At 38.3% G+C, this 22,505-nt stretch overlaps 1 protein-coding gene across 1 annotated transcript in view; it reads right to left on the bottom strand.

The window, feature by feature from the left end:
- The window catches only part of PCCA (propionyl-CoA carboxylase subunit alpha), a 378,264-nt gene that overhangs the window by 178,616 nt on the left and 177,143 nt on the right, over positions 1-22,505 (bottom strand). The window contains exons 13-16 of the mRNA XM_069601951.1: positions 10,035-10,178; positions 8,616-8,690; positions 4,410-4,478; positions 2,635-2,710 (exon numbers count right to left, since the gene is read on the bottom strand). Of these exons, the coding sequence (XP_069458052.1) occupies positions 2,635-2,710; positions 4,410-4,478; positions 8,616-8,690; positions 10,035-10,178 (364 nt within the window). The remainder of the gene's footprint in view (positions 1-2,634; positions 2,711-4,409; positions 4,479-8,615; positions 8,691-10,034; positions 10,179-22,505) is intronic.

The raw sequence follows: 22,505 nt of genomic DNA, 5'->3' as shown, positions 1-22,505 counted from the left end.
TGCTGCAGTCCATGGGGTTGCAAAGAGTCAGACACGACCCCATGAGTGACTGAACTGAACTGAAGTGAAATTAACCACTATCTTAAAGAATCCGCCAGCCAATGCAGGAGATACAGGTTCAATCCCTGGGTCAGGAAGATACCTTGGAGAAGGAAATGGCAACCCACTCCAGTATTCTTGCTTGGGAAATTCCATGGACAGAGGAGCCTGGCAGGCAACAGTCCGTGGTGTCGCAAAGTCCCCATGGGGTCTCATGACTTAGCAACTAAAACAACAATAATTTAACAACCATAATAAAAACGCAATGATGGAGCAGGAATGCAGGTGTCAGGGGAAATATATAGAAAACTCATACAAATACTTTAAAGTCCTCTGGGAATAATCTTGTCAAGTACCTTGATTATGTCTATGTATCATTTCCCTTGTGATTCAGCTGGTAAAGAATCCACCTGCAACGTGGGAGACCTGGGCTTGATCCCTGGGTTGGGAAGATCCCCTGGAGAAGGGAATGGCTACCCACACCAGTATTCTGGCCTGGAAAATTCCATGGACTGTATAGTCCATGGAGTCGCAAAGAGTTGGACATGACTGAGGGACTTTCACTTCCTTATGTATAGTTAAACACATACAAATACACGCACACACCCAAACTGGATGTGTGTCTCAAACATGCACTAGAATAATTTTGCAGCAATATTATTTCTGTAGCACAACAGACCTCTCAAGGCTGATTTAACCAACGTACAGAGAAAATATGCATTTGCTGCTTACGGCAGAACACAGCAGAGTTATAAAACCAGCAAACACCATTAGGGCTAAAAAGGAGCTAGGGAAATAGCTAGAAAGAATGTGAAGGGAATTTTTCAAATTCTTAGCAGCTCTGAATATTGATGGCACTGTTAGCCATCACATCTAGGTTCACTGGAGAGCTTTCCTTCTACAGATGGAGGTGAATCACCAGTACATGAGATTAGATACAATCACTGTCACTTACTAGCTAACAAATGGGAAGAAAAGAGGGTGACAGTAAAAGAGAAGGGAGAGAAGACAGTCCTCCTGCTTTAGCAAGAGAAAAGCTGGAAGAGAACACATGAGTGTGAGTAATGGCTGCATGACTTATCTGCCAACAGATGAAAGTTAGCAGGGCAGAGTAAATGTGTAAAAACAGAGTCACTAAGTTGTCCTGGGCTGCTACTGGACAGCTGTCCAGACTGTTCATGGCACAAAGGCACTTGGTCAAGGGGCAAAGTAAGGGTTTGACCTGCTCCACTGCTAAGCTGGGCTCCATGTCTCAGGGCTGGAGACACCCAGAGAACCAGAGCACTTTCCCTAATTCACAAGACATTGCAGTCACTTGTCAAGACTTATGACCAACAGGCTGTGTCCACTCTGATGGAGGTTTTTTGAAACTGTATGAAAGCTACATATGAGCTTGAGGGAGACTGTGTACTCCACCATCATCATACTCCATCACCATTCCACCACTTCCACCTCCAAAATTCAGCCTCCCAGCCTCACTGCTATATGTAGTGAATCACCAGAAAAGAGCCAAACTGTACAGCCAGTCTTTCTCATAGATGTTCTTCTGGCCATGAAATACACTCAGTCGTGTCCGACTCTTTGTGGCCCCATGGACAGCAGCCCACCAAGCCCCTCTATCCATGGAATTCTCCAGGTAAGAATACTGGAGTGGGTTGCCATTTCCTTCTGCAGGGAATCTTCCCAACCCAGGGATTGAATCTGGGTCACCCACACTGCAGGCAGACTCTACTGACTGAGCCACTAGCGAAGACCAGTGTTACTAAAGCAGAATGAAGATGAAGCAGAATGCTGGAGAAGATGAAGCAGAATGCTGGAGAAGATGAAGGATGTTCTTAGATCCAGACAATTTAGTCCTAATTCAAAGTGAACTCATATTTCACACTTTAAATTTGATATGAAAGTCCATTATTCTGAAGCTGATGATAATTTATGTTAGGCTAAACTAAAATGATCTTTTCATTACTAACGAAAGTCGCTAATAAAATTTATACTGTAATTTACTCCTTAAGGGGAATAAGTATAACTTTAATTATTTAAATTTAATGGCTGCTCCTAATACTATTATCACCACACACCCTGAAAGCTTGCAGGATCACACTTGGTTACGCATTCTGTATATACATGAGGTAAGAGAATGGCATTTGCTAGAAAATATTTTATAATTTGCTCTAATTCAGAGAAACAAAGAGCTAGTCCCTCTACTCTTGTTTTAATCTCCATACGTTTTTAAGTTTCCTACTTCAAAACAATGCAAACAAAACAACAAAAACAGACGAAACTGGCTGTTGAACTGCACTCAACAGTAAGAAACTCCAGAATGAAGAGCGCTAGATGTCCATCCAGGAGCGGTCATCAACGACAAGTTCAATTAAATAAGTTCATTTCAGATACAGATGTAAAGTACAGGATTGCTACAGAAAATGAAATACCTATTCTTAATTAGCATGTCAGCTTAATCCAAGCTTTTCTTATTTCTACTTAAACACGTAGTAAGCAAATGTTCTGCTGAATTCTCTACTTAATAAACTTTCCTGCTATTTTCTAGTACGAGACTCCAGGTATAATAACATAACCTCGAGTGTTTGTTTTTACCTCGAATAACATAATTATCCAGGGCATCTTCCATTCTCTTTAGTGCTTCCGTTCTATCAGAACCATACGTGATGAGCTAAAAGCAAGCAAACAAACGTTTATATAGACAGGTAGAGATCAATCTATCCGTAAGTCAAACATCTCATCCTAGTAAAAGTTAAAGTATTTCATAACACATTTCCAGAATATATTTTGAAATTTCATTCATTCAGTTGTTTGTACAAACTATGTCAAGTAAGATTTTTTCAACTAAGCAAAATATCAGAAATCAGCTATTTCAGACTTTTCTCCTAGATTTCACTATCACAGAAAAGAGTTATTTGAGGTAAACCAAAATGTAACAAAAACAAGTATAAAAAAATCTGAAAGGAAAGCTATCAAAATTGTCAACATTTAGGATGGGACGAATATAAACATCTGGAATAGTAGAGCATTAGGCAAGATTTGTTTTTTCTCTCCCTTCAAGTTTGATACCCTGAATAGCTAATTTAATGCATAATAGAGCACAGAGGCAAAGGGTTCCTGCGTTAGAAAAACAGAAAATCTTACTGTTCTGTATGATTCGGGGCCTGTTTATGTGCTCTAGATCATAAACAAATTGGCAACAGGAACTTAACTATTCATAAAATAATTTTCTGGTTATTATATGAGACAATCTGTAATTTGCAAGTTTTTGGTACATTTAATTAGCTCTTCAATATCAAGCCAGGTTGAAAATTAATTTTCAGGTCATTTTTCTGAATAGCAATGTAATTTATCTAAAAATGAAACCATGTATCTATAATACTTTATGTATTTTTTATTTTAATTAAACAATGTTTCTCTAATACCTAAAGTTCATTTTAACAATATCAGTGTAAAAAGTTAAGTGAAAAAAGAAAAATGAAATAATGGGTCGGTTACTACAACTTCATGAAAAAGCACACTTGGAAGAAAAAAAAACCATCTTAAGAAACAGCGTTGGGAATTCCCTCATGGTCCAGTGGGTGGAACTCAGTGCGCTCACTGCCAGGGCTTAGGTTCAATCCCTGGTTGGAGAACTAAGATCCCACAAACTGAGCAGCAAAGTCAAAAAAAAAAAAAAAGAAAGAAACAGGGGTTTCAACACAGGTCTGTCACTTTAGAAAAAAAAAAAAAAAAATATATATATATATGTTCTAAATAAAATCCAGTTTCAACCACTAGCATCAGAATTTTACATTCTGTAAGATTCAAAAATGTTAAAAGTCTAAAATTTTAAGTGGATTGGTTAATTTATTCTGGAAAGTCAAATTTCAAAAAGACATCTCATAGTCTTACATAAAATTTAAGTATGTTAAATCTACGTAAGTAATTACTGATTCATAAAAACCGAAGCGACAAGGTGAAAAGTCCTCTTAACACACACAGCCTATTACCTCAACTTCTTGATATCACCCCGTCATTCACACTTTCATCTCGGCAATGCTCACGACTGGTCAAGAAACAACGTAATTCCTTCTCTCTGTACTGAGCTAGCTTGCTGCCACTGGTTAGTGAAGTTTGTTACTGTGGGACTTGGGGTGATGGTGTGATTAGACTGGGGAGCGGGGAGTGCTGGCAACTAACAAGATGATGAAATTTCTCTTAAGAGAAAGAAAAGCTGCCCAGCTTTCACTTTTCCATCGGTGGCCCTAACTATGTGTTTAATTACGGCACATGATTCAGGTAAAGGCCCCGTTCCAGACTTTTTAATTATATATGTCCATTGTCATTTCAGAAGAAAACTGAAAGGAACCGTTAAGAGTGGAACTAACTTTCGAGATCATCGGATCATAATAAATGCTAATATCACTTCCTGGTTGAATGCCGCTGTCAACTCGGACCTGGGAGAAAGAGAAGAGAAAAGAGAGTTCACAGTGTGAAGCTATTTTTTCTAACAACAAATTTAATTTCCATGAGGCAGGTGGATAATTTTAATCTCAAATAATATTTCTGCTTCCAGGAAGGAGAAAAACAATCTAAAAATAAAGAGAGATCAAATTATCTTTATCTGTTATTACACAGTTCAATGTATATATTTTTGTTAATGCACTAAAGGAACTAAGGAAGAGCAAAAAAAAAAAAACTTTCTAGATCACTATAGTGGGATGTGTTTGGAGCAATTTGAGGGTGTCTTCCAGCTGAAACAGAGCATGAGTCTGCCGGGCATTCCAGTGCGGTCCCCAGCCAGGCCACGCATCAGTCCTCGGAGCTCTGCTTATCAGCTCCATAGGAACGCTGGTCCTGTGGCTTTCATCTCTGTAACACTTTCCTTTTCTGCCTCACCCTCTCAACTGTAAAACGCTTTTTATTTTTCTGTTACTGTCAGTCCCCTGAGAATTTAATGTTTACACAGCTTTTCTCACGGCTTTGCTTTGTAAGGACACAGCCCCAATTAGAGTTCTGATTTTGCCATTTTCATGGGAGGGGGAAAAAAAGCACAAGCTCAAAATATTCTTTTGAAGAAGCTGATTGCTGTTAACCAGCCAACAAGTTAGTTAGTACATCGCTGAGTCTTGTTTTCATCTCCCTGTTTGATAACAGCAGTAAGGCACAAAGGTTAGCCATGTAAAACTTTCAAATGAGCAGTTGCTGAGGATGAAATATTTATTAAATTATTGTGCTGAAGTTTTGGAATCTGAAGTATTTAAAAGCTAATCAAAACAGTCGAAACAGTCAAACATGTCCTAGGGGTCTTGAGGATAGAAGGATTTAATGGAAGCTGCTAGAACAGCAGGACTTTGATGGCCAACATGTTAAAGGGGTGGGAAGAGAAGAGGCAAATTCACGGAGCTCTTCACCTGTGGGAAGAAGCCTGCCTAATAAACAGCCGCTCATCTGTCTGCAGCAAGGCAGAAAAAGGTCAACACAGCGGCTGTTAGGCCTTTAATATTTTAATTTAGGCAATTATCAAGGGACCACATGTAGACCCTCTTGTCTAGGATATCCACATGAGAGTTCGATGATGGCTTTATTAAACAGTGACATCAAAAGATAAGCCATGGTTTCATTCTCTTAAAAAAAAAAATCATACTACTGTTATCTTCTTTGTAAGGTTTAAGATAACATTAGCACGTACCCAGAGTGCTTTTATGTATACACTTGTAAAAGTGTCATGCAAAAATATAGATATTTATGTTTGCATGCACATCCATATAGAAAAAACTTCATTCTAAAGGAAAGTCATTCAGTATACTTAAAACATATATTTGGCTTTCTTATTTTCTGAAAACACACTTCAGGGCATAAGTTGAAGCTCTATGAAATTCACAGTGTTTATAAAAACTAGGAAAGAATTAATAGGGCAGCTGTAAAAGCAATAATATCATAATCTGCCTACTGGCCACATTTAAATGGCTCCAAAGTGACAACTGGTGGATCAAGTTACATAATAGAAAAGACATCTCGGAACTTGCATTTTTTAAATTTTAGTAGCAAAATGTTAAGGAGCTGATTTTACCAGTATGCATTATTTAAAATTATAGCATGCTTGCTAAAGCTGTGTTTAAAATTGAGACTGGTACAAGTATTAAAACTTTGGACTTTAAACATATGCTACCATTTACTACATAAACTGCTACAAAACTAGTGTGGAACTTTGATGGTCAATCCACTGGTAAAATAATGGACAATAAATAACGTTTATTACGTTCTCCTATAGTTCACAACTTAAATTTTTAGTCACCTTGAATAACACCATCCTAGGGCTCTTAGATACAACTGTGTCTTTGTTATTTACTACAATTATTATCACAGAAGTTACATCATTTCCATTTAAAAATATATATGGTAAAATAAAGATGTATTACATATAATCAACAAATATCTTTGTAAAGCAAATCAGCATTTCCAATTTAAAACCGTAACAAAACATGAGAACTGATTTATAATTTACTGCTTATGCAGCCTTTTTCCAAGTGATAGTCAGCTTTTTAAAAAAGTGTTCCAATAATGAATTTAAATTCAAATTAAGTCTCCATTAAACAAAGCTTATACCAAAAATACATTTTAGCTTTTGCACTAAAAGCTTTAGGAACAGAGTCAAGTGGAACTGAAACCAAATTTCTGAGCAGAACAAAACTGTGGTCTGAAAATAACACTTTTACAAAATATAGTGATCAAAGATAAGAAGAAACTCTTCACCTTTGCCACATAAGCAAACAGGAGACTTATAGAATGTGAAAAGTACAAACCATAAGTTAACTCTGAAGTAGATATTCCTGTGACCAAAATAGTTAAGTGCTGCAAAGGATCTCCTGAGTTAAAACTGATGGGGTTTAAGGCAGAAAGGAAGAAAACCCACCATCACCACCAATGCCCAAGCACCTATGCGTGAGTCTCAAACCCTTATTCGGAAACCTCAGGCATAATTTAAACATCTCTCTTCACACGGTGGACCCTGTGAAACTGCCAGCCGAGTCCCACCCTTCATTCTCGATTCACCTCTCCCCCTCAGCACAACTCCCAGCCCGCCATGTCTACCTGACAAGTGACAGCCCAATCTGATTAAATGCTTCCAAGGGAGGGGACTCGTGGGCCTCCATGACAGGCCAAAAGTGATCACCATGGAGATACATAATTACAGCTGTCAACGCATCTACTGTCCTGCTGGCATCAAGTTGATTGCTCCCAGCAATAATGATAGACAAAGCTAGTGTGCACACTCCCGAACCCAGTCACTTTATCTATTCCTTGGTCCATTTAGCTGACATGCAACATTCACACAAGCAAATAACAGCAGTAAGCAGAACATTTAAGGCATTTTAATTGTTTTTTCTTTCTATGGATGGCTCACAACTGCAAATGTTATTACATAAAACTCCTGCTGCAGCATTAATTGAAGAAAGATTTGGTGGGACAAAGACCGTAGGGGGTAGAGTTTGTCCATTATCACTTGTACTTTCAACAGGTCTCACGTTTGAAAATTGCAAATTGCAAAAACTTGCGAGGGCAAAATGTTTGACATCCTGTTAGCTGTTACAACATGGTGAAAACTTCTAACAACTCGAGTAATCATTATGAATTCTTATTTAATACTTTTTTTCTTTGATTAAAAAAATGCTTAGATATGTCCCTATGATACTTGTTTTCTCATCTGCTATTTAACGTCACACAATGCCTGTTAAATCTTTACAATTTTTTTTTTCTGCCTTCAGGCTTTGAACACAGCATGGAGTCTCCAAGCCTGGAAAGGGTCAAGTCCCTTTAGAAAGCACATGGGCAAAAACAATTTAAAAAGTGAAATAAATCATATATCCAATAACATCTTCAAATTCAGAATTCTTCCTGTAATCTTTCACCATCTTCATACCAGTAATCAAACGGAATAATCATATTCACAGATGGTATAGCCTGTCAGCCACTAGCTAACATAATGTCACATATATACACACTTATTACCTTGATTAACAGAAAGGGTACATCCTTGTTCTTTTTATGCAAGAAAAATGATTTAAATAACAGCCATTAAATACAGAAGTATAAATAAAGTGAACATTGATCACTTTTAAGTGATACTATGTACTTCTTAAAGTCCTTGACACGTAATAGAATGAGGCACATTTTGTTTTCCTTAATCCATTTCAATTAACGAGCTGATTTTGTGCTGGAATTTCTTGACATCTGACTATATAGGGGAAGCTGGACTAGATTTATTGAAAAGATTACACTGTAATACAGGAAAGTCATTCACCATTCTTAAGATGCCACAAACTTCTTCATTACAATTTTCAGAAGAACTGGGAACATTGGGAACTATCATTTATTTAGAAGCCAGTTGTCTCCAGACTTCCCTATTAGGTGAGTTCTGACTTTCCTGTACACCATAAAGCACAAAATATTAAAAACAAAAAACTGTGATTCCCCATGAATTTCACTTGTCATTCAATTTACACCCTTTGGTGTTGACAAGCTTCAACATAAAAGTGTGACATAAATAAAGATTTTAACCTCTCACTTGGTATTACAGCTTAATGACTTACACCAGGTAGACGTATTGGTTCTTCATACTGAGACAATCTCCCAACAGACGGCAAACCAAAAGACTTGTAGGGGTCCTGAAAGTTCAAAGAACAGGAAGCACAGCCTTTGAAATATAAATCAGCATAAGTAAGGTTAAATATTTATACAATGAAGCAGCATTTTGGGGCCTATTTACCAAATCACAGATTTTGGAATATTATTGTCTTCTCCTCACTCTAGACAACTTAGAAGTGTACTTAAAAAATCAAACAGAACTAAAAGCAGAATTTAGCCTGACCTTGATCACACTTTATTGAAACTGGTAAAATTCCAACTTTTTATAAATCTTCTTAGAATGCCTTGGGCAAAAATAAAATAACCTAGGCGCTACATCAAAACATACTCAAGTTCAGAACAACAAATGGAGTGCACTGAAGATATTTGTTTTTCTTACTCTCAAAACAGCTCACATATGGTAAGATCTGGGCGTTCAGATTCTCCAAATAAAGACCCGAAAAGTAACTCTGCATGTGCTTCTAGACACAGGCTCCGTTTGTAAATATCTTAGATCATCAGAATAAATATTAAATAAGTTCAGTGTCATAACAATAGGGAAGAAGAATACCACTCAAAATATAACGCAAAGAAAAATAACTAAGCCAAGACCTATTTCTCAAGACCCTTGAAAAGCATTCCAAAACAAGGTCCAGGATTCTTAAAACACAGATACTACTAATTGGCTTTTTATTTTACAGACAGGCTTAAAAGAGTAAAAGATGCCATAATATTTCCTTGCATTTTTGTTTCAGTCATTTGAGAGAAGCATTTTCAGATGCTGACTGCTTAATTATGTGGTTAATATAGTTATAAAATAATATTAAAGCACTGAACTAAGAGTTTATGAGTAAAATCCGTAATTAAAATTATGAATTAAGAGCTTTGCAATTTAAATTTTAGTTGTGATTATTCACGTAAGAAATAAAATTATTAGGGGGAAAACTGTTAAAAAAATTAAACACTGAATTAACAACTGATGTGTAACTAGGGTAGCTCTTTAACATACACACAGAAATAAATGCTCCTGTTTATTTTCAATGTGGTTTGAAAATGAGCAAACAAAACCAAACCCACAGTCCATTCAAGCACAAGAATATTGAACTAATGCTTTCTCGCTCCTTAAACTGATTAGAAGCTATTCTTTCATCCAGAAACAACACATGAAAATTAATTAAACTCAATCCTTTAAAACTATTTTGAGTTATGTCAAAATGATCTAACCTTTCGTTTTCTAGTTCAGCTCTGAATTACATAATCAAATATTTGACCCCAAGTTACAGGACGCTAACTTTACCTTGTTGTTGAGTTACACGTGGTCCCATGACTCGGGACACAAACACCACCCTTCCTCCCATCATCCCTCCTCCCAATGTTCGCTTTACCTCGGCATAAACTCGACATTCGACCGCCCAGCCGTTGATGGGAATATCGGCTTGTTTGTGCCTAAGAGGGTAACCCTTGGCAACACGTATCATTTCTTGGACCAGGTCCAGGCCAGTGATGCATTCTGTGACGGGATGCTCAACCTGCAAGGCCAAGATCTGCCCGTCAGTAGGTGTGGTGGTGGTGGTCCAGTCACTAAATCGTGTCTGACTCTTCTGCAACCCTATGGACTGTAGCCCACCGGGCTCCTCTGTTCATGGGACTTCCCAGGCAAGAATACTAGAGTGAGCTGCCATTTCCTTCTCCAGTGGATTTTCCAGACTCGGGGATCAAACCCATGCCTCCTGCATTGAAGGCAGATGCTTTACTGCTGAGCCACCAGGGAAGCTCCAACAGATATAGGAAAAAGTAAATAAACAGAAATAAGCAGGGACAATGTCAACAATTTCTGGGTAAAATGAGGTTAATTATATGTAATCATAGTTGACCTGAAAACTATCTAAGAGAATACAATTAAAGCATTAATACCATATAGTACAAAGCTGGGTGAGAAAAACAGACATCCCAAAAGTGTTTGTAAACTGTACTACTTTTCCCAGTGTTTATTTTGATGGGGTCCAACCAGGTTCAACACTTTTAATTTTATACTAATTCTTCACTAACAATTACATATTTATAGCTACCGTCCTCAGTGTGGCTGATCATCAGCCTGTTCTGCTACACTTAGCATGGCATCCACAGAGGCAGCTTACGATTTTCCACAGCACTGGTCCAGCCTGAGTCTCACCCACTTGCATGCTTTCACTAACCTGTCCTGACAAGCAACCAGATTAGCGTACTCTTGCATCAATGCAGTGTAGCAGAAAGGAGCAGATGGATCCTGCAGGTTGCTCTCCCTCCAGACCGGCGTGGGGAGTGCTTAGTATGCACAATGGCAACACTGAGCCGGTGAAATCACTGCTCTCTCAGCAAATTGCTGATAACTGTTTTGGACGATGCTGCCGTGGGGATCCCTGGCCTTCCACCCCAGCGCATGGGATGCACATGTACAGAAACATGCACAAACATACAGGGATACCAGCAGACACATGTTATCAATCTGATCGACTGCTGACGAGGTCCTAAAATTAACTGAGCTAAAATAAAGCCACAGAGGGCACTGGTAAAGGGCAGGTCATCTGCCTTCCATGTAAAGCCCTGAGTAAGTTTTGAGAATTTCAACTTTGGCCACATCAGCTGCTTTGATACCAGTTTCCTTTCTCATAAAAATTAAGAATGTTTTAAAAGCACTTCACTATAGTTTCTTTATCATGACATGTTATATTTCATACACTCTGACATGGGAAAAGGTCAATGAACAGACCAATTGTCTTTCCATCTTTAACTACACTAATTGAAGGACAGGACTTAGTCATTATAATAATCTTGAAGCTTATCATAAGCAGACAATGCCATGGTCTTAAAAAAAAAAGCTTTGTAAAAATAAACAGATGGCATCCATAATTAGCTCTGTGTGTGTTATGAGTTTGTTTACAGTTTCAACAACATTTTAAGACATTTTGACATAATTTTAATGACAAATCATCACTAAAATAAGCATCTACCCTTTGTAAAATATATGCGACACTTAAGTAAAGATTTTATTAGATAGTTTAGAATCTATCTTCTTGAAACAAAACATGGTTTTGAGAGAATCAAGGTTCTGTATGATAAATATAATAAGAAAGGAACAAATGTAAAGCCATTCTATTATTTGCTGGAAATAAATTTCACGTGAGAATGCGTCTTACCACCCTAACTATTCAACCTACTCTGTGACCAAGGGCTTTTTATATCAATACCATCCACTACCTTTGTTAAGTAAGAAAACATTTTTAAAAGCTCACAAAATGATTTAATTTCATCCTTCTATATCTATCGCTCAGAAAAGCACATACTATATACTAGACAAAGAAATATACATTGAATGAATGAATGAGAGTGTAGCAAATTCAGAGTCATGTCTCTAGTAAGCGGTAGAGGCGGGGTTGGAATCTACATCCCTCCAGAGGTGATATTAGCTGCCTGTTCTTCCTCAAGGAAAAATGGATATGAAAGCACGTAGTAAAGATAAACAGCTAAACACTTCTGTGCTGTTATCTTTTATAAAATACATCATTACGAAAGTCTAAAGACCCAAATTCATTGTAAGGCTCTGTTACGCCTTAGAAGACCTCCTTATAACTGTATAGGAAAAAAGTTTATTAAAGTTCTATTGAATCGAATCTAAAATTGGACCCACTTTAACCCAATTTAGAGTTATATAACAGTAACACAACATTTTATAATCTCAGTGAGCAGCAATTATTACAAAATAAAATCAGCAGACAACTAAAATAACAACTACCTACTAAAGACAGAATCATTAAAGAATTTTAAAAAAATATCCACTGAGGTTCAAATACTGTTAAAGTACACAAGATAGTCTCATGTACCTAAATTTTTCAGATAACAGAAATAAGTCTTTTTAAAGGAAAACATAAATTTAAACATTTTTAAAAGAAATCCTTCTAAATACATTTTAACAGAATTCCAAAGTTATTCAACAGGATATGTGAAGCATTTCCTTTAGACCCTGTATTATTATTATCATCAGCCATCTTATGACACTGACTAAATAACCATGTCTACCCCCCATCCCCGAAAACTTAAAAATAGTTTCCCTGTGCAAGTTAAACTCAATGCTTAAGAAGAACAGAGGTTACAAAGAGAAAAAATCATTCCCACGCCAAAACATAATTCATTAAATGTTTTAAAAATATCATTAAAAAAAACAAAAATGAAAGAAAAGGAAGGGAAGGGGATAAAATCAATGGAAAGTAAAGGTTAACTGAAACAAATATAAGAAAAAAAGACTCAAACACTGGCTTCCGGTAAACCAAGAAATTCATCATGTCCAACCTACAAAACCATGTCCAATCTAGAATAAAAAACAACCTCTGAAAGTATGATGTTAATAAACATCTATTCTGAGGACTACTGTGTCGGGGGAGGACAAGGTTTCTGAGTAACTTCTATTTGGGAAACACTGAGTTAATCTAAGTTAAACAGGTTTTTGCTTTTTTCTGAAAGACTTCTCAAACACATTAACCTGTAAATACGCCTCAGGACTCTGAAAGGAGACTGTACAGCATTTATCTAACCATACACCTCTTCCTTTTGCAGACCATCTTTATGGACTGAGAATCCCAAAGAACACACATTTAGAAACAATGCCTTAAACATTCAAAATATTAGGTTGGCCAAAATGGTTGTTCGGGTTTTTCTGGAACATTGTACAGAAAAAAACAAAACAAAATTTCTAGCTGACACATTACAAAACCCAATTCCCTTATGTGACTCTATCCTCACCAAACAAACTGTTGGTCTTCACACATCAATTTCCTGTCCCAAAGAAATATGTGCTAGTTCCAAGAAACATATGAATAAAGGATCTTCCAGATACTACGACTGTGCCTTAGAGATTAATATATTGACATTCTAGTACATGAACCTTGGGGTTTGGTCAGCAAAATTAATACCTAGCCAAAAAAGTGAGCAAGATGGAGAGAGGGAAAACATACACATATACACACACACACACAAGCCCCCAAAAAAGAGTGAAAGTCACTCAGTCGTGTCCGACTCTTTGCGACCCCATGGACTATACAGTCCATGGCATTCTCCAGGCCAGAATACTGGAGTGGGCAGCCTTTCCCTTCTCCAGGGGATCTTCCCAACCCAGGGATCAAACCCACGTCTCCTGCATTGTGGGTGGATTCTTTACCAGCTGAGACACAAGGGAAGCCCAAGAATACTGGAGTGGGTAGTCTATCCCTTCACCAGCAGATCTTCCTGACCCAGGAATTGAACCAGGATCTCATGTATTGCAGGCAGATTCTTTACCAACTGAGCTATGAGAGAAGCCCATCCAAATCAGAATTTATTAATTCTCAAAGGCAAATTATTGACTGGGATGTATTTATCAGGTCAATGCCACCTTGCAGGTTCTGCTGCTGTTGTTGTTAGTTGCTAGTTGCTAAATCATGTCTGATTCTTTGCAACTCGATGGACCATAGCCTCCAGACTCCTCTGTCCATGGAATTTTCCAGGCAAGAATACTGGAGTGCGTTGTTTTTTTCTCCAGGGGATCTTCCTGACTCAGGGATCAAATTCGCACCTCCTGCACTGGCAGGTGGATTCTTTACCACTGAGCCACCTAGGAAGTCTCGCAAGTTCTATCAAGAGCTTATAAATCAGCACTGGCAATGCCAATTACAAACCTCATTATGAATCTTTTATTCAAACAGGTACAAATGACGATTATCAAATGCCATGTTAAGATACATAATCACACTCAAAATCTATGAGTATGTATAGTTATATATGCCTACCTTAGATGGTCATGGCCAGGCAGTTTTTATAGATCTGTTTGCAAATTTACTTTAGCTGTCTTCTCAGTCACCATCAGACTGTCACTATTGTCAGTATTTGAATCTAGATTTCTTGCCACTCCCTCTAATTTTTTGCTTCAAATGTATTTCCCAAAAAAAAAATGAATAACTGAGCTTATCAAATGCAGTGGCAAAGTAAACCAGGTTTCACTTCACGTGAGTACTTGATGTATCAAATTTCAATAGTAATAAACTTAGAAAAGCTAAATGTTTCTGGAATTGTGTTGTCATTATCTGCTTTTGTGAAAGTTATAATCATAAATTCTGCCACTGCCACTGTGACCTTTAGCTTTTGATTCCTCCTCAAATACCAACTGCGTGCATGCATGCTAAGTCACTTCAGGGGTGTACAACTCTTTGCGAGGCTATAGACCATAGCCTACCAGGCTCCTCTCTCCATGGGATTCTCCTGGCAAGAACGTTAGATTGGGTTGCCATGCCCTCCTCCAGGGGATCTTCCTGGTGATCTTCCAGTGATCGAACCTGCATCTCTCAAGTAGCCTGCATTGGCAGGCAGGCTCTTTACCACTAGCACCACCTGGGAAGTCCTAAATACCAATTAGGAAGTATCTGAAACTAGTGAAGGAAAGACAGATATTTCCAGAGTCCTAAAGTCCTAAAGTATCCACCTATAAAATACCTTCATCAATGACAAGCAGAGAAACACTAACATTACTGTGGGGAAATCCAAGACATGCCACCATAACCAAGGCAACATCACCAGTAATGGGATAAACAGACACTGCATGTCTCCTATAATGGTCCTCATGGAAGAATGGCATTTCTGTAATATTCTTGCAGAATATGCAATGTCTGGATATACTCAAGAGGAAAAAGGCAAACACAAAATGAGAGACACTCTATAAAACAAATGGCCTGTGCTCATTTAAAAAAATGTCAAGGTCATAGGTGACCAAAAAAAAGGACTAAGGAACTGCTCCAGATAAAGACTGAAGAGTCATGGCAAGCAGATACAACATAGGATCTGGAAGCAATAATGAAATGTTGTATTTTTACTATAAAAGACATTAGTGGACAACTCGTGACATGTGAAGATGGCCTGTGGACTGGGAGAGAGCAATATGTCAATGTTAATATTCTGATGTTGATAATGGTAATGTGGCAACGTAAAAGAGCTTTCTTGCTTTTAGGGGATAGATGTTTAGAGGTAAAGGAGCACCAGGCCTACCACTTACTCTGAAATGTTTCAGGTAAAGAGGACAGAGAGAAATTAAGATATGGGTACAGGATAAAAATAAAGCAAATGTAAATGTCAGTAAAGGGTGTACAGATATTTTTAGTAATGTTTAGAAATTTTATGGACATCAGAAATAACTGTAAAATAAAACTTAATAAAAGTTAAAGCAACGTATCCAAAGTTTTTGTTTTTATATTATGAAACATTATTAAGGTAAAGATATCTGACTTGACTGACATTATTGTCTCTTCAATCAGAACCCTTCCACTGTGCTAAATAATCAAAAGCAGATAATTTGCTCAATGTGTTTTCTCTGACTTAAACTTTTAAATATACTTTATTATGTTGATTATCTAATAACTCTAAAGATTTTAAGAATGGGTAACTACATAACAGGCAAGCATTCCTCAAGGGGAACAAAATTCAGACAAATTTTAATTACACACTGAAGTTAACTTCAAATGAATATTAACACTGAGGCATGTTTAAAAGTTTAAATGGGTGTTTCATTTAGATGTTTATAACAAAACCTACCCTATTAAAGAATTACATAATTACTCAAGTTTACAGACGCTTGCTCCTTGGAAGAAAAGCTATGACAAACCCAGACAGCGTATTAAAAAGCAGAGCCATCACTTTGCTGATAAAGGTCCATATAGCCAAAGCTATGGTTTTTCCAGTAGTTGTGTACAGATATGAGAGTTGGACCATAAAGAAGGCTGAGCACTAAAGAATTGATGCTTTCAAATTGAGAGTCCCTTGGACTGCAAGGAGATCAAACCAGTCAATCCTAAAGGAATTCAACCCTGAATGTTCACCGGAAGGACTCACGCTGAAGTTGAACCTCCACTACTTTTGACCACTTGCTGTGAAGAGCTGACTCACTGGAAAGGACCCTGATGCTGGGAAAAACTGAGGGCAGGAGGAGAAGGGGACAACAGAGAATGAGATGGTTGGATGGCATCACCAACTCAATGCACATGAGTCTGAGCAAATTCAGCAAGACAGTCAAGGACAGGGAAGCCTGGTGTGCTGCAGTCCATGAGGTCGCAAAGAGTTGGACACAGCCTAGTACCTGAACAGCAACCACAGGTTTAAAAGAGGAGAAAGTCCTAAAGAGTGAGGAGAGGCATCAGACCAATGAACTATTAACCTGGCCATTATACAGAAAGAGGGTGATGTAAAGTTTTCACAGTTCCTTAAACAGAGGGTAGGGTTTCTTTTAGGTGGTAAGCGGAGGCCCAGCTGCTTAGTCAAGGCAGAAGCTGTCCCTAAAAGCAGAAGACCCATGTACACATCATAACTAATATCTGCATGGCACTGAAATTTATCAAATCCGTCCATGTTCATGAACTTGCTCCCTGTTTCACTGTCATTTTACAGACAAGACACATGAGATACTCACAAGAAGTATGTGGTAAGAGAATGTTCTAACACCCAGATAATATTATGTTAAATTAACATAACTTAAAGTAACTTCTTTATTAAATGCAAGTCTAACTGACAGATACTACGAAGACCCAGTTTGTGAAAGCCATCTTTTGAAAGAAGAACTTGTTCAACTGAGCAAAGCAGTATAGGTACGATTACCTGCTGAAATATGAGAAAATTGTCCTGTTACATAAAATTGGGTTTCATAATGGTATTTGGCATAATAGGTCTCTATCTTTTTTCGTTTGTTGTTATTCTGGCCTGAAAGGACAACTGATGTCATTATTTTTGGTTTTGCTTTTTCAGGTCAAAGAGAGTCTTTGTCCAAAATGGAATCTAACATATACCTATTAAAATACTGAAACTCTACCTCCTGGGAATACAGGATTTCAAAATAAAGATCTAAAGTCATTAAATTTTGATCCACAGGCCTCAAAGAAAAAAAGCATGTTGGGAAATAGGCCCCAACACACCATTCCTGTAAACTCACCTTGAAAATAATGGCTACATTCAAGGGTGGTGCTGAAAACTGAACAAATTCTATTATAGCGCTTTCCTGTTGACCGCCACACAGTCAGATGAAGAAAGGATAAGAGAACTATTAGGGGTTGAACTGTACTCCCCTCACTTCTGCCCAATTCATATATTTAAGTCCTAACCCCGAGTACTCAAAATATGATTGTGTTTGGAGATGGGGTCTTTAAAGAGGCAATTAAGTTAAAATGAGGTCATTAAGGAGGGCTCTAATACAATGTGACTGATGTCCTTGCAAGAAGAGATGAGTACACAGATGACACATAGCAAGAAAGGAAGATCAAAGGGACACAAGAGGAGGAGCTCTAATCTGCGGCCACGGAGAAACGCCTCCAGGCGAAGCCACTCTGCCACACCTTGACACACACTCCTGTCTCCACAAGTGCAAGAAAACGGCGCTTAAGCCACCCAGTCTGTGATAAGCTGATGTGGTAACCCTAGGAAACAAATACAGGAACAAATTTGGAAAGTTCTAGATGAGAATCTAGAACTCGAAGACACCAACATAGTTTACAAAATGCTTCAAAACAAAAACTAATGAAAAATGTCTGACAAATTCAACTATTCATGTCTGTTTAACAAAAGCTTCTTTCCTTCAATTTTCCAGTAAGACTCAAAGAGAGACATTAAGTGACAGTATAACATACCCTACTTTATATTCTCCATTTCCTAGGAAAGTAACTTCAAATATTCCAGAGTATTCCAGTTCTGGCTAGCTCCAGCCAGTCTGAGAATCCTAGCCTCTGTGACTTCAAATACAATCAAAATGTCAATTTCTGTCCAGATCTAAAACATTCCTTCTGGCAAGAAGGGAATTTTACAAATTAATTACAAATCAATTTCCCTGTAATTTCTCCTATTTCCACCAATTATTCTTCCAGTCAAACACTTTAAGTGCATAAAAGGCTAAATTCATTAAGTACTTTTTTAAATTTAAAATTGCCCTGAAATAAGAAAAAGATATTTGTTCAGTTACAGTCAATTCTCAGAAATCAGATTTAGGCTGCAATAATTCTTAATTTTTTAATGTGCGAAACTGTGAAGGATAGCAATCAAGATGCCAAAAAGGTTTTCCTAAAATGCTCCTGGAAAACAAGGTTCCATATGATACAAATATCTCTGATGGTATCTCTGATGGGATATGGGGATATCTGGCCTCTAGAGAATTTCAACAGCACTATTACATTTTTTTTTTTCACAGCAAAAGTAGATTCATCTGCTCCTTCACTGTTGCAATCAGTATAAGCCACTGACTGAGGTCTAACAAAGGGGATACAATTTATATCTCTGTTCTCCAAGATGTGGAATAGCCAGGTGACCATGTTTGGGCATTAAATTTAACATGTTACTCCTTTCTATTTGAGAGTTTTCTAGTTTGTTTTTTTTTTTTTTTTTGCCTTTGTAGACAATATTAAGAAAGCTTTTCAAAAACAAATCTAAAAATTACTTGGATTTGGAAATTAACAATTTTATACACACACACACACACACACACAATTTGGAAAGGTATAGTCAGGATTCAAAATACTAATTTTAGCACAAAGATCTAAGCAGAAATAGCTTATCAATGTAACCCTTTAGTGAGTTTCATGTTCAGAAGAAAAGATTTCCATCTCCACTTTTCTCTTACACAAAACTCTTACAACGAAACGGAGACTTCTTCCAAAGCAGGTAGTATTTCAACTATGTTTGTTCATTTGCAACAATAATTTTTCAATCAACTGACAAAAGAATAAGAGGAAGTTATTATTAATTAATTTGTGGCCCAGTTTGCCACCTGAAAAAAAAAAAAAAGACTACTGACACACTTTTTAAATTATAATGACAACAGTAGTAGTGAACATATTAACCAATGTTTAACCAACATAGCATGCAGAATATTACTGGTAAGATTCCTACAGTTAGGAAGAAGAGTAAGTGCTTACTACAAACCAGACGCTATTTTGAGCAGTTAAATATTCATTCGTTAACGCTCACAATCCTATAAAGCAACTGCTACATTACTGTCACTTCACAGATGAGGGAAATGAAGCATAGTGAAGTTAAGGAACTTGCTTACAGACACACAGCTAGGAAGGAGCAGAGCTAGGATTTACTGGTGCTGAGTGAAAACGGTGGATGCTCATAATTTACGGAAACAATGATTAAATGAGCTCCCACTGGTCAGTTATGACTGTTCTGAACCGTTTTAGAGTCTAGAACCTCACCAAGTTTCTCCTTGGTAAAGTGTGCGTCCAATTTCAGAGGGTCCAGAAACTCCCCTCCAGCTCATTAAAGAGCCCAGATAACCCAGCTTAGATGTTTCTGGTTTGCGAAGAGGGAAATAAGCAACACGGTTCACTCCCCTCCAGGGTCTCTATCTCCCTCGACTGCTCACTAAGCACTGGTGAAGCCCTGGTATCTGGGGGCAGTGACAGCTGACAACAGGTAACAGGCTCTTCTCTTTCATGGGCTGGAATGAACTGAGACCAGCTTCAGAAAACTCCAGGGAAGAATGTGAAAGGCACAGGTCATGGAGACAGCTTGGACCCTGCAGAGACTCATGCACCCTGGAGAGAAAGTCAACCAAGGCTTCAGAAGAGTCCCTGTTCTCTTTGTCAATGAATCCAAGTGGTCCATGTATGTTAGTTGGATTCTGATCTCTGGGTCCTTGAGACAAGGAGAATAGTGGGGACACAGGCTCTTTCTATCCTTGGAAGTAGATACAATCCTATCACCAACTACTTGAATATCACAACAAATAGGATTTGGTACTGACCACTCCAAAAAACCACAGCTAAACCAAGAAATGATAGGATGAGGATGTACCCACCAAGAAAGGATAGGAACTCAGAATAATGATCATATAGGCCAAGTGAATCTAAGCAAACTCAAGGAGACAGTGGAGGACAGAGAAGCCTGCTATGCTGCAATCCATGGGGTCGCAAAGAGTCAAATACAACTTAGCAACTGAACAACAATGCTAAGTGAAACAGAGCAGCTAAGAGACAGGATAAAAAAAAGCAATTCTATCCAAAAAACCAATAAAGGCACCTGGAAACTCCAAGAGCAGCAATACAAGCATGCACACACACCACTCCACCCGCAAGCAGACTTTCTGGGATAAAATAACATAAGATCCTTATGGGGTGATGATATGTCCTACAACCGGATCCTGCTCTTTGCAGCACAACTCCGTGAATGTTCAACCTCTCACTGACTTGTCTTAGTCCCTTTGCACTGCTGTAACAGAGTAATACAGACCGAGTGGCGTATAAACAACATAATGTATTTCTCACAGGTGGAGGGGCTGGGAGGGAAGCTGAAGATCAAGGGACAGCTGATTCACTGTCTGGTGAAGGCCACATCTCAGCCCACAGACGGCCACCTTCTCCCTGAGTCCCTACACGCAGGAGGGGAAGGTTCTCTTTGGGGCACAAACCTCACCCATGAGGGCACCCCCTCAGAATCTAATCAATTCCCAGAGGCCTCACCTCCCAAAACCATCACTCTGTGGGGGGTATGTTTCAACATATGAATTCTGGAGAGACACAAACATTCAGTCTACCATATCTGTATACTTAAAATGGGCTAATGTCATAATATGCAAAGTATACCACAATAGAGACTATTAATTTCTTTTTCAATAGTTAAGTTAACATAGGGAGTTCCCTGGTGGTCTAGTGGTTAGGATTTGGTGCTTTCACTGCTTTCGCTGGGGTTCAATCCCTGGTCAGGGAACTGAGATCCCACAAGCTGTGAGGCATGGCACAAAATTAATTAAAAAAAAAAATTATAGAGTCATTTTCACTCATGCAAATTCTCGTATAATTTAGCTACTATGCACCAGTCCTCAGGAAGCTACTTAAAGATATGCTGTAGGGAAAAAAAGGAATAAACCAACAGTGCTTAAGACAAAAGTCCAGGAGAAAAGAAATTTTTACAAAGAGAGATAGAAGAAATTCTCAGGACAGGCAGGGAATATAGTGGGTGAAAGGAAACCAGAGACTACTACACAAAGGTAAAAGTGACCCCCCCCCAAAAAAAACCACTCAATGGGTTTGAATATAATGAAACACAGATCAAGTATGTGGATAAATTAGTGCTAAGTACTTAGAAACCTAAGCCAGCACACAGACAAACCAGAAGACAGTTTTTAGCTACAGAGAAAGCAAAATGGTGCAGGAGAGTGAAAGTAATCTTAAGAGACAACACGACTGCCACGAACAGGCTTCACACTGTGATAGTAATAAAATCCCTGATACTGGGCTAACCCAAGTCATGACACAGTGATAGCAGAGTCGTGAATCGCAGGCTCCCTTGCGAGATGGAGGCGATGATTAATTCTTCCTAATCAACGGCAGAGAAGCTGGAGCCTTCTTCCAGCCTTTTCCTCCCTCAGCAGCCATGGCTGTTCCTCGCCCAGAGCAGCACGTCCCTACACACATCGCTTCAAAGAGGCTCCCCTCTTCCACATGGTTTCTCATTTCTCTTTTATTTCTTTTTCCTTCCTTTTTTTGGGGCGGGGAGGGCAGCGGTGGTGGTGGTGGTGGTGGTGGTGGTGGTGGTGGTGGTGGTGGTGGTGGGTGGGTATCGGTAATTACTCAAGGGTTGATATTGGGTCAAAAAGCCAGTAACGTGTTAATCCAGCTGTTTCAAGCCCCATAATTTTCAAGCCCCATAATCTTTCACGTTTATGAGATGAAAGATGAAACTGTAAGAATAACCTTGTGTGTATGTGTGTTAGTTGCTCAGTCATGTCCAACTCTTTGAGACCCCATGGATTGCACAGCTTACCAGGCTCCTCTGTCCATGAGATTCTCCAGGCAAGAATACTGGTGTGGGTTGCCATTCCC

The sequence above is a fragment of the Ovis canadensis genome, chromosome 10, assembly GCF_042477335.2.
Source record: "Ovis canadensis isolate MfBH-ARS-UI-01 breed Bighorn chromosome 10, ARS-UI_OviCan_v2, whole genome shotgun sequence".
Lineage (NCBI taxonomy): Eukaryota > Metazoa > Chordata > Mammalia > Artiodactyla > Bovidae > Ovis > Ovis canadensis.
Note: the sequence above shows the minus strand (reverse complement) of the source record. Positions and strands in the feature narration are given on the sequence as shown.